The sequence below is a fragment of the Gossypium raimondii genome, chromosome 8 (genome assembly GCF_025698545.1).
Source record: "Gossypium raimondii isolate GPD5lz chromosome 8, ASM2569854v1, whole genome shotgun sequence".
NCBI lineage: Eukaryota > Viridiplantae > Streptophyta > Magnoliopsida > Malvales > Malvaceae > Gossypium > Gossypium raimondii.
In genome coordinates this window covers 60501544-60513716 of record NC_068572.1, presented here as the reverse complement: position 1 = coordinate 60513716, position 12173 = coordinate 60501544, and the positions used below count along the sequence as shown (strand labels likewise).

Sequence of the window (12173 nt, the reverse complement as noted above, 5' to 3'; positions counted from 1 at the left end):
TTTTAAAAAAAAGTGATAGAAATCAAGCATACGAAACACACATTAAATATCATATCAAACAAAAAAGTTACAGAATGAGTGAAGTCAATCTGTCTCTTTACAAATATATATATGTTAGACATTATTGAACAAAATTATAAAATATGTACAAATCAATCACATGTTGAATGATATGTTAGCCAAAATTTACAAGTTACATACAACAAATATAATTTATATAAGGGAAAAAGGATGTTTTAATTTCTTTTTTCTTTAAATATCTCTGTTTCTGTTTCTTTTACATTGAAGAAAAACCAGAAGTATTGTCTCTGGTAAAAAGTTAATCACAAAGGAGAAGATAACATAGTAAATGACATGACATGAACAAATCTATGAGGAGTTCCAATTAGCAAAAGCTTAGCTATATTCCCTTCGATCAGTAGAAAATTCAAGTTCCAAAATGTTTGGTAACAGCCCTGAAATGCCTGGAAAACTATGGTGTAGCCCAAGGATAAATGTAGGTTTAGGGGTAGTGTGGAAAGAAGCATAAGGAAAATATCAATCAGATTCATCATTACTGCTGTCAACCATGATAACTTGTTTGTTGGCCTTCTTCAGCTTCTTTCTAGGAGGTCTTATTTCACTGCTTTCTTCTTCATTCAACACCTCATTATTTGGATGCTCTGCATTACCATACTTTTTTACTTCTTCAAGAATTCTCCCCCCATACTTCTCTGTCTTCAACTTTCCAATAATCTTTTCCAACTGCAAGAAACAATATGTATATATATATAAACACGTGTGCAAACATTCGAGTTATGTATTCTCTTTCTCTTGAGACACAAAAATAATAGAATGAGAATGGTGAAAATATTTGGCAGGTTACTCTATTATAGGAACCAGATCAATTTAATCCTAGTTCTATTAAAATGAATAAAATAAAGCCAAATTTTAACAGAGTTAACTTTTACTGTTTAACAAATTTAATATTTTGAAAGCTTTTACGGTTCTGTAAAATGAAATCTTTTATTTGGAGTTAAACTGAATGAAAAAATAATTTTCATGTCGTTTTTTAAACAGTAAATGTTAACTCTATTATAGTTTGGCCTTATTTGATTCTTTTTAATAGAACCGGAGGTTAAATTAGGACTAATCTGATCCGGTCCTTATAATAGAGGGAACACAAGGATGAGCGGTAAAGTTCCTTTGCATGGTGGCAAACAAGAGTTTTGTCCTACCAATTGTTAAGCATAGGATAAATACACAAGAAAAGAGTTGAGAAAGTATTGGACTTGCCTCTTCAATTGAATTTGGTAAATGGGCACTTATGCTACTGATCTGTTGGCCTGACAACACAGAATGAGGGAATATTCCCTTGTCATGAGAAGCGAGTTCCTTCCTCAGCTTGTCTAGCTTGAACTCCAATCCCAATGTGACACCATGTTTACTGGATTTCCTATAACCATCCACATCCTTCGATGTGCTAGTGACATCCATCTTAATGATTTTTTTCCCTGAATGCTCAAATGTAAATCAACCATGCCAACCCCAACATACTTTCAATATCTTAACCAGAAAATAAATAGCATGTATTATAGAACAGATCACACACCTAGCATAACTTGGTTTGCTCTTGGTCCTACTGTAACATAAGAATTTGTAGCATAGGCTGTATGCTGAAATTCTTCCTTCTGCATGATTGAAAAGCGGCATAGAGAAGTGAAAACAGACGAAGATCATAACATTACATTTAAAAGCAAAATCTTAACATCCAGAATCACTGCAGCACCCTAATGGAAAAATCCCCTACATCTAGAACTATCTGATCAATAACTATTAATCATGGTGGCAATCAGAAGGTTTTCTTCCTAGTAACAATGCGTTTGTTTAATATATGTTCTTGTCTTATTCCTTATTCTCCCAATAACTAGAACATGAAGATGTGCCGTTTCATACTAGAAATTAGATAAAAATGAAGCACACGGGTGTATGCCCGAATATTTCCAATTATAGGGAGCACTATAACTTCTACTGAAGTAACTAGTCCTTTAAATACCCTCTTGAGGGTTTTAAGCCTTGATGAACTCCAGTTACTGAAATAACCACCTACTTTTACACCATTCATTTTGCACAAATTCAAAGGTACAGTAGTTTACATTTAAGTCATATAGCACATGATTTCTTAATGTAATTCAGCACACCTCGAGCATTTAACTCATAGAAGTGAACCATTTCAGCAGTGAAGTATTTTCTATATATAACTAATCAAGTTTATATAGTGCAGTCAGATTAAATGCATAATCACAAGTTACGCTAGATTCATGGTCCACAAAAGAAGTGATTCTTACCAAAACACGATCTAGTATAAGCTGTACTACAAGCTGTTCCATCTCTTCCCTCTTTAGTTCAAAATCTGGTAAATTCATAAAACAATGGATATAATTATGTTGCTACAACAAATGGGAACAGTCAAGAACTTAGGTTGCCATAATGATAACGAATGAAAGAGAACAAAAGAAATATGATATTTATCTTTCATAGAGAAAAGCAGATTTATGTAGCTCACATGTTGAATATGACATTAGATATACATCCCAAACACTACCAATAAGGAGTTCCAATAGCAAAGCCCACGTGATTAAATATTCTTAGCTCAACTAATTTTGAGGGTACTCTTGGGAGGCATAATTGCCCATATGAATAGCCACAAACAAGTCATGCTTTCTGAGTTTTTATTAAACACGAAATACAAGATATGTGTTTCTTAAGAGTGGCATTATTTTCATGCACCAACCAACAGGAATACATGCCCACCACCATCTAGAGGTTATAATTTCATGTTTATACTTCACCCCATTGAATGTTATGCCCTCCACTCACATATAGAAAAATCATCCTTTTGCTCCTCTTACACCTTACTAGATAGAAAACAAAAAACTTCAAAGCAGTGTAGAATTATACAATAGAAATGCAAGTATATATTGACATCTACAATGGCATATAGATTTATCCTAACCCTACTTATTAGATGTAGTATAAGAAGAGATGGATGAACCTAGTTGCTTTTGCTTATTTTTCACTCTATCCACCAATTGCAACATCGTCACTCTTTGATCTTTCTCTTGCATCTCACGCACCAGAGAAATCAAAAGTTTTGAATGACCTGCAAAAAAAAAGATCATATGAAGCAAAATACCATTTTATTTTTCCAAACCAAATAAAAAATGCAACATATAATCCCCAACACAACAAATATTTTACAAACTGAGTTGAACATATGGAACACTTTCAGCACCTTTCTGAGGGTGTTTGAACCAAATGTCTTAGGTGTGATTGCAAATGAAACCCTAGGTGAGATTTTCCCAGGCTTTTTCACTTCCCCCTATTCTTTGTTTATTTCTTTACCAAGCAAAACATATCTATAATAAAAAGAGGAGGGGAAAGGGGGGCAGCTGTAGAAGAAAGAGAAAAATCCAAGCACCTAAAATTAAAATCAAATGATAATTGACATCTGTAAAGAGACCGCGTCTCATTTCCATTAAATTTTGTCAAATGAAAAGTTCAATTCCATTTTAAACTATATCGCTGTGTGTCTGGCTAACTAAGGAATTATAATAGCATCAGTAGCCCAACTCCTGGACTAGAAAAGTATTGGAAATCAACACTCTGTTCAAGAAGCTAATATAAAGACAGTCTTCTTCTAGAACAAAACTAGGGAATTATAATAACATCAGTAGCCCAACTCCTGGACTAGAAAAGTATAGGAAATCAACACTCTGTTCAAGAAGCTAATATAAAGACAGTCTTCTTCTAGAACAAAACTAAGTAAAAAAACACCTTATTTTGCTCAATAAAATGTGTTTGCTTTTCACCCTGTAATAATATAGGCAAGACATAAATTTTGACTTGTGTAGGGAATACAAATACCTCACACCACAGAATGAAAGTTTAGCAACAAAATGTAATTAAAGGAAGAGAAGAAAAGCAAAATGAGATGGCCGAGCAAGAAAAACAGAAGGTGTCTTACATATAATTGAGTTGAAAAGAAAGGTGAAGAGAATATTACTTGAAAGATAAAATTTAGATACGACAAAATAACTTGAATGAATAGAAGTCAAATAAACATACCTGAAGCATCCACTTCCTTAATCTCACTTGAGAATGCACAGTTGTCACACATCCCTAACATAATACGAAATTATGATTATATTGACCAAAATTGGCGTAAAAGTAATACAAAGTAAAAGAAAATTACCATTGCACTCTTGTAATGGCTCAGCAAAATGCCGGAAAAAGGCACTTCGGCGACATTGTCTTTTAGACTACAAAAAGAAGAAAATGTAATGCTTTGTAGCTCTCTTGAAATAAAGGATCTAGCACATGCAGACACTAGTAACATAATCAAATCCAAATGCAATAAGTACCGATTCTTAAACAAAAACTGGGGAACAACTAATGGTACTGAAAGTACCAGCCAAAGAACCCAATGATAGAAATTAACCAGCGGTTCTTCTAAACCCTAAAAGCGTAAGGATTTATAGTAGGAGTTACCAAATTTAATGTATGAGAAATTGTAATATTGCTATCTTTTCCATCCTAAGCATAAGGGTTTGTGTGAAAGAGATTGTAATATTGCTGTCTCTTCCCTCTTCTAACGTCTACAAAGCATAAGGATTTGTAGCAGTCATTGAACCAACTTTTAAGAAGAAAAAAAATCCTACATTTGTACTTTTCATCTTAAAAGGGTCTTTGTTTCATTTTACTTCTCCCCATTCTATCACAGATAGCTAAAGGTTAAAAATTAACCAGCAGTAAGTAAGCAACAAATAAGGTGCAAAGAGTAAAACTAAATCAATTGTCTGATTATTAAACTCATTCTGGCAGACAAACTCCCTAATGTGTATATATATATACACGGCAGAGTTAAAAGACAGATGATTATACCTGACAATATTGTACCATGTCATAAAGGTTCTGCAATCCAGAGTTTTCATGGAAGACCATGGTGCTCTGTTAAAACAAAGATCACAATTAATACAAGTCTGAAGCAAACATGACAGCTTTCTTTAATAACAAAAAGAAGCCAAAAAGTTACCTGTCTAGGCATGTCAGCCGACCTGAAAAAGAGTAAACACTCAGAGGGGAGTCCATCTCTTCCAGCTCGGCCACTTTCCTGTAGCAAAGTAAGTTAGTGAAAAAGAGAATGTATGAAGGAAAAAGTTTACAAAGGGAAGGCCAAAAACCTGGTAATATGTTTCCATTGATTTACTCAAGCTATGATGGATGACAAACCGGACTACAAGCAGTTACAGTATCAAACAGTAAACAAGTGTTAGATATAACAGAAACAGGTAACAATTATATTGAGTAGCATACACCTAGTAGGAAGCTTGCTGGCTAGAAATTAGAGAGAATAGGAAAATAAGAAAAAGGAATGACAACAAATGCTTTTCTAAGTGCCTACTAGTTTATCTTCCAAAGTATATGGCTACCAACTTCATCTATAAAATATGGAGACTGCCAAGATATATAACTGGGGATACTTCAGCAGGGGGATTGCCAGAAAACTAAAAAGGTAATTGCCATATAAGGAGTACACGTATAAACTATAAAAGCTAACTTCTGCAGGCTATATGACCATATCAATGCACATTAGAATGCCTAATACAATACAACTTCCTTTCTCCAGTAAGTAGTATCTTTTTCCCTAATCATACTTACCATCAGGTTTGTTGATTCCCATTCCAAATGCAACCTGCATAAAAGTGAAGGTATAACAACTGAAAACAGAGAACCGACAAGATATCTAAAAAGGGCTGATGGTAAACTTACTGTACCAACGATGACCTGCAATTTGTTTTTGCTCCATCTACATCATGAAACACGAGTAAGAGGCTGACGGAAAATAAAAATATGATAGTTTTGAAATTTAAGTTTTCTAGGATTTTACTTTATATTTTATGGGTCCGATTGTAATCTTTACATTGTTTAGGCTAATTAAGATTCTTTGGTTATTTTACATTCATTGGTACTTCTTTTCTACATAGTAGGCTTCATGGTATAATTGGTATTTTTTAAGTTTAGTTACAAGTACCTAAATTCAATCAATTTCTAGCAGGCTTGGTTTGAAGTTATTGATATGTTCTGCAATGTAGCTGGAGGAAGAGAGCATGACCTCTAGGGAAAAAGGTGAAGAATACTCAGCCATTTCAGGATCTTCACATTTGATGACTGGAATAATATTTTTAATTAAAATTTAATTAAACCTAAATAAAGTTATTAAAATATAATTTCTACCACCTGACTACTTCTAGTTTTAGAAATAATGTGTCATCCTATGATAATTTATTTATACACCCAGTGGATCAAACATAAACCAATTACGTAATCCCAAATGTGTCACACCTTTTAATTAAAAAAAAATATAGAAAAGACGAATTATATAATTCATACTGCAGTGAATAGTCACTTCCAAGTATGAGGTGCAAATCTAGTAAGGTAAGAAAAAAAAAAGTTCACTCTGAGCATGAGATAGTTTGAGCATAAAGGATCACTATTAGAAGTTAGGACAGTTGAGATTACCGCATGTGAACTTTCTCACGAGCATTTACATCCATGTCAGCATGGTAATAATCAGCAGATATTCCCCTCTCACATAACTCACTTGCAACCTACAGCTCTTCGTAGAGTGAAAAGAATATATAATACATACCCATGTACTCACTATAAATCTAGAAATTAGATACTGATACCCTATAAGCAAGATTTAATAACTTGACAACCAACAGATCAATTTACTGTTTTAACTTGCAACACAGCTAGAACATCTGAACATAGTCCAGACATTATAAAAGACTTTATTAAAATGGATGCTTAAGATGCCCGAGGATGCAATATGACAAGGCAAATAACATGCTAACAGGTAGTAAATGATCATGAATAATATATTGGTGAATATGATGGTATGGCATGATGCTGAGAGCATTTATTAACAACATAAAGGTTAGTACTTCTATGCATCTCTCCATAATGTGGACTTGGAACTAAACTAAGTGCATAACTTCTCTTCCTAGGAGTATAGAACTATCAACTGTAAACAATAATCAAGTCAACAAACAACCTCCAATTATGATGCCCCTTGATAGAGGACAGCAATGGCAAACATTTCAAGACATGAAATGTTCTTTTACGGGTACGGGGTTGTATGAGGCACCTCCGGTGTAAAAAAGCTCATACCTGCTCACATTCCTTTCTGGAAAAGCAATAAACTATGCCGGATTCCTTATTTGGATAGGATTCCTTTATATATTTAGCTATTTCATCAACAACAATCTTTCCAACAGATGACTTCTCTCGGACCTGCAATTTAAGAAAATTCCTTTATCTAATAACATAGTTCCTACAGAAACTCTTAACAACGAAATGGCCATTACTAATAATTGTGTCAATTACCATATAAAAAAGATTTGGCCGGTTGACAGTGCTGACAAACTTTACGCATTTTGGAATATGCAGCATCTCAATCAGATCATTTTGGACTTTCATTGTAGCAGTTGCCTGCAAAATATGTTTAAAAAGTAAGGTCATATATTTAGCCAAAAAACTGCAGCTATGCAAACAGCAAATATACAAATGCGTGAGAATGTTAAGGGGCAAGGAACTACATACTGTTAAAGCCACTACAGGAACATTTGGAAACTGAGTTTTTAGTATGCCAAGATTTTTGTAGTCAGGGCGAAAATCATGACCCCACTGACTACAACAATGAGCCTCCTGCAAAATAACCAACATAAAAGTAACATTGGGTCATGCAAACTATTAAATTTAATAACACAAATCACCTACACAAAATAATAATGATGCATACATGCATGCATGCATATTGTTATCAACAGTCTAGCCTGAGGATTCATAATGTTGGAGTTGCTTGACACTTGCAGCTTTCTATCAAATAATTATGTTTACCATGTATAAACAATAGTCCAACATGTTTTGAAAGAAGAACATGTACAAAGTATATGTATCAAACCTAGATTGTGTAATGCATTTTAACATATAAAAATTCAGGCATAGTAAAATGTTCGTATTAGTTCATTTCATAACCTCCAGCTACTTCCTATTCTTATATAAAAGATAAAAGGTATGAATCCAGAAGAAACTAGTAAACAACCAATTTTAGTAGCCCTCACGGCATAAAATATTTAAAACTAAAATCATAACAATATTGGTAAAAAGGAACCATGCATGCTTAAAAGATATGGAATGTTTAAAAAGAATAAGAAATTAAAATAAGCAAAAGGAGCAAAGATATACACATCAAAATGACAAGAAAAGAAGATGTAGAGAAAAGGAAGACTAACATCGATGGAAATAAGAGAGAGGCGACCAGCATGATGGCATTTTTCAAGCTTAGACATAAATCTCTTGCTTTTGGATACTTTCTCAGGTGTGACATATAATAATTTTAGGCCTTCTTCACCTTTCTCGAGGGCCTTGTATATGAACTTCTCATCTTCCTTACTTGTGGTGGATGTGAGCATACGTGCTGGAATGCCTGAGGCAACCAAACCCATTACCTGAATCGTTATTAATACTTGCAGTCAATATTTTGAAGGGAAAGAAAAAGAAAACCCAAATAATGTAGTATCAGATATTCATAATAACTAAAAGAAGGAAAAAGAATGACCTGATCCTGTATTAAAGAGAGCAAAGGACTAACAACAAGAGCAATTCCTTGACGAAGTATGGCAGGGAGCTGGTAGCAAAGGCTTTTGCCACCACCTGCAGCCATTATCACCAGAACATCTCTTCCACTCATCACTGCATTTATGATCTACAAAACCATTATTTTAATTAATAACTAAATCACATTCTTATTTTCAGAAAAAACCTACACACTATTATTATGTCCCAAAAGAAAAAGAACGATAAAAGGGGTGATCAAACATAATGGAATCAAGCAACCTACCTCTCGTTGATTTGGACGATACGAAGATATGCCGAAAACATTGAACCTAATATCTTCGGCTTGAGAATCCCAGTCAAATGACCTTGACCAATCTTCCGCTTGTACATTGGTCGGAGCGGAACCATCTTTGACATCTATAGGGCATGTTTCCAATAAAACTTGCAGTTCCGATCGTCTCTCGTACAACTTCTCTTGCTTCTCAATTAACTCCCGTATTTGTTCTAAAGCATTATTGAAATTACTCAATTGAGCAACACGCTCATCCATATAATTCCACAAACAAAGGTATATAAAATAATTTAATCATGAAAATTGATAAATTATATCACCTTCAACATCATGAATCTCAAACTCAATGTTTTGCAGCTCCTCTGCTATCTCGTCTGCTTCCATTTTTTTTATGGAGAAAATAAATAAATAAATAAAATGAACTTTGCCCTGGGCCTTTAGCTTTCCCTGTCCCCTTGGTTGGGTGGTGCTTGTGTAGGGGATATATGACCAGAAATCGGGTCTTTAGATGGAGAACTAGTTTTCTTAATTTATATATTTAAACTAGACAATAACGAAAAGTGAGCACTTGGCATTTCTAGGGCAGCAACTTCAATTAACGTAAGTTAATATCCCTAAATGTTGAGGTTCCCGAAACAGTAACAAAAGCAAAAGCCATCCCCTGTGAGATATATCAAATGGGAATAAAGACAAACAGATGGTGTGTGACTCGACAACCTGAAAATCGTCACTGAACTAGAAAGAACAACGAATTTTCAACCAACATCAACAAGACCAAGCTTACTGGTCCCTAAGTGGCAACATTGGCTTACAAAATCGCAACATCCGAGATAATAGTCCGAAGATGGAAGTTGACAGCAAAGTGCAACAATGTCGCCACATTCAACCTTAGTCTCAGAAGTTTTATTAAATTAGCTGTTAAGTCATGACAATAGACCTGTAATGTCACGACATTCAAGCTCGATGGGCCAAAATTTTACAAAGAGCTTTAGGTAGATGAAGCTGGGTGTAATTTTATCAGGTGGAAAAATAAGTGGACTACTATGAATTAAAAGATATTAATTAGATTAATTATTAATTAATTGGTAAAAATCTTTAATTTTAGATTAGTCGCAACCATTGACATTAATTAATCTTATTGTTAATTTCGAAATTTTGTTATTTATGAAATTTAGTCCAAACTTCAATTTTCGCATTTAGCCGTAATATGACCAATAGAGTAGGAGCTGCCTGGAATTAGCTCAGCATTAATATTTATTGTTAATTCAATTTAGATAAACCTCTTTTTGGTACGATTCTTAGAATATTTTCAATATGTAATTATAAAATTTGACCTATATAATTGTAAATACAGCACGTATTTATATATTTAATTGCATCATTCTAAGCCCTGGAGCATACACGCTAAGGCGCAGTCAAGTTGTTAGTCACCGTTGTCAAGGAGGTTTCGATGTTAAATTGATTTAGTTGTAAAATTTTGCATATTAGTTGGGATAAATAATGAATTCAAAAATTACGGATACGACATTTTTATTTTTGCTATTTATTTGAAATTAGTTTTTCTTTTATTAACTTAGCTATTTTGTCTTGTATTGTAGGACTTGAAGTAAGAGTGACCTGATAGAGACTTGAGAGGACGTTACGTAAACGAGAAGAGCTTTAGTTCCGAGAGAGGAGCAGCAAAACATAAATTTACCTCGAGAAAATTCATTATTCAAGAAACAACTAGAGCAAGTACCACCATTTAAAAGAGGGGTAAATTACACTCATGGTCACTTTTGTTTACTTCAGGTTACGTTTTAGTCACTTATGTTTGAAATGTTACATTTTAGTCACTTATGTTATCGTGTTGTAACATTTTAGTCATTGAGCCATTAATTGTCGTTAACGGTATAACGGTAAGCTAATGTGGCGCATTAAATCATCATTTCAAACAAAAAAATTAGGTTAAATTATACAATTGGTCCTCATATTTTTTTCATTTTGAGCAATTTAATTTTTTTTATGTTCTTTTAACTTTCTTTTTTTTTCATTATTTTCCATTATCTTCTGCTTCTCCCTCTATTTTCCTACCTTCTCCATTTCTTTCAACATATCAAGAAATCGAATTGGCAGTGAAGAAAACAGCATGGTATGGGTTTATGGGTTTTGGTTATAGGCAATGATGGTTTTTGACTTCCTACTTATTTCTTCACTGCCAATTCGACTTCTTGATATGTTAAAAGAAATGGAAAAGGTAAGAAAATAGAGGGAGAAACATAAGATAATGGAAAATAAAAAAATTAAAGAACATAAAAAAATTAAATTGCTCAAAATAAAAAAATATGGGGATCGATTGTATAATTTACCCTAAAATTATTGTTTGAAATGATGATTTAATGTGCCACATCAACTTACCGTTACACCGTTAGTGACAATTAATAGCTCAGTGACTAAAATGTTACAACATGATAACACAAGTGACAAAAACGTAACATTTCAAATATAAGTGACTAAAATGTAACCTAAGGTAAACAAAAGTGACCATGGTGTAGTTTACCCCTTAAAAGAGCCTATTCAGCCAATAAAGGAACAATGGTTGAATGTGATCACACGTTGCATGATTACGCAATGTCCAACCTAAATGTACAGCTATCCTCTATAAAAAGTATAAAAATTCAAACCATCATGTATAAATCTCCCTCAAACTGAGGAGAAATAAACCATCACAATAATAAACTCAAAACTCATATACCTACAAGAGTATTTCTTTTAATATTTATATTATAGTATAGCATCTTTAATTTTTTATATTAGCGGCAGTAGAGGAAGATAGACGATGGATTGACCCCCTTTGATAATCTATCGTTTGATGTTACTGACCTGTGGCTAATGTTGTGTTATATGGCAAGCCACACTCTCCTGGCTTTTTGCTGATAAGATTGGAGGAGATTTTGGTGGAATACCCAATAGCCGAAACAGTCTTTACTTTATTGATTGTAGCGTTGGACTATTTTATTTTCTTTTAATAATAAAAGCTTCGGTATTACCCTTTAATTTTTTCATATATATATAAAACAATATAAATAAACATGAAAACTACTTGAGTTGGGCTGAGGCTTTGATTATCGGAGATTGAATTTGATTAATATATTGAATTTTTTTTGTTTAAACTTATTTTTAAACATAGTATTTTATTTTCATTTATATCACTGTGAAGTAAATCTAAATTTAATAA

General features: G+C 33.3%; 1 protein-coding gene across 1 annotated transcript; it reads right to left on the bottom strand.

The window, feature by feature from the left end:
* Nucleotides 1-212: 212 nt before the first annotated feature.
* Nucleotides 213-9895, bottom strand: LOC105792744 (ATP-dependent DNA helicase Q-like 2). The gene is made up of 20 exons (XM_012621495.2): nucleotides 9277-9895; nucleotides 8948-9168; nucleotides 8666-8812; nucleotides 8340-8555; nucleotides 7648-7752; nucleotides 7432-7536; nucleotides 7216-7338; nucleotides 6562-6650; nucleotides 5812-5848; nucleotides 5701-5734; nucleotides 5223-5275; nucleotides 5075-5152; nucleotides 4924-4989; nucleotides 4235-4301; nucleotides 4108-4161; nucleotides 3035-3142; nucleotides 2328-2392; nucleotides 1592-1670; nucleotides 1276-1493; nucleotides 213-744 (listed from the first exon to the last, which is right to left on the bottom strand). The coding sequence occupies exons 1-20, from the start codon at nucleotides 9338-9340 to the stop codon at nucleotides 538-540; spliced, it is 2136 nt and encodes a 711-aa protein (XP_012476949.1). The 5' UTR covers nucleotides 9341-9895; the 3' UTR covers nucleotides 213-537.
* Between the last annotated feature and the right edge of the window lie 2278 nt (nucleotides 9896-12173).

Coding starts and splice junctions, on each gene's coding strand:
- LOC105792744 (XM_012621495.2), bottom strand. CDS start 9,340: ATGGAAGCAGACGAGATAGCAGAGGAGCTGCAAAACATTGAGTTTGAG. Junction 7,537..7,647: donor TTCCTGTAGTGGCTTTAACA/GTATGTAGTTCC, acceptor CATATTTTGCAG/GCAACTGCTACAATGAAAGT. Junction 3,143..4,107: donor TAAGGAAGTGGATGCTTCAG/GTATGTTTATTT, acceptor TTTTTTTTGCAG/GTCATTCAAAACTTTTGATT.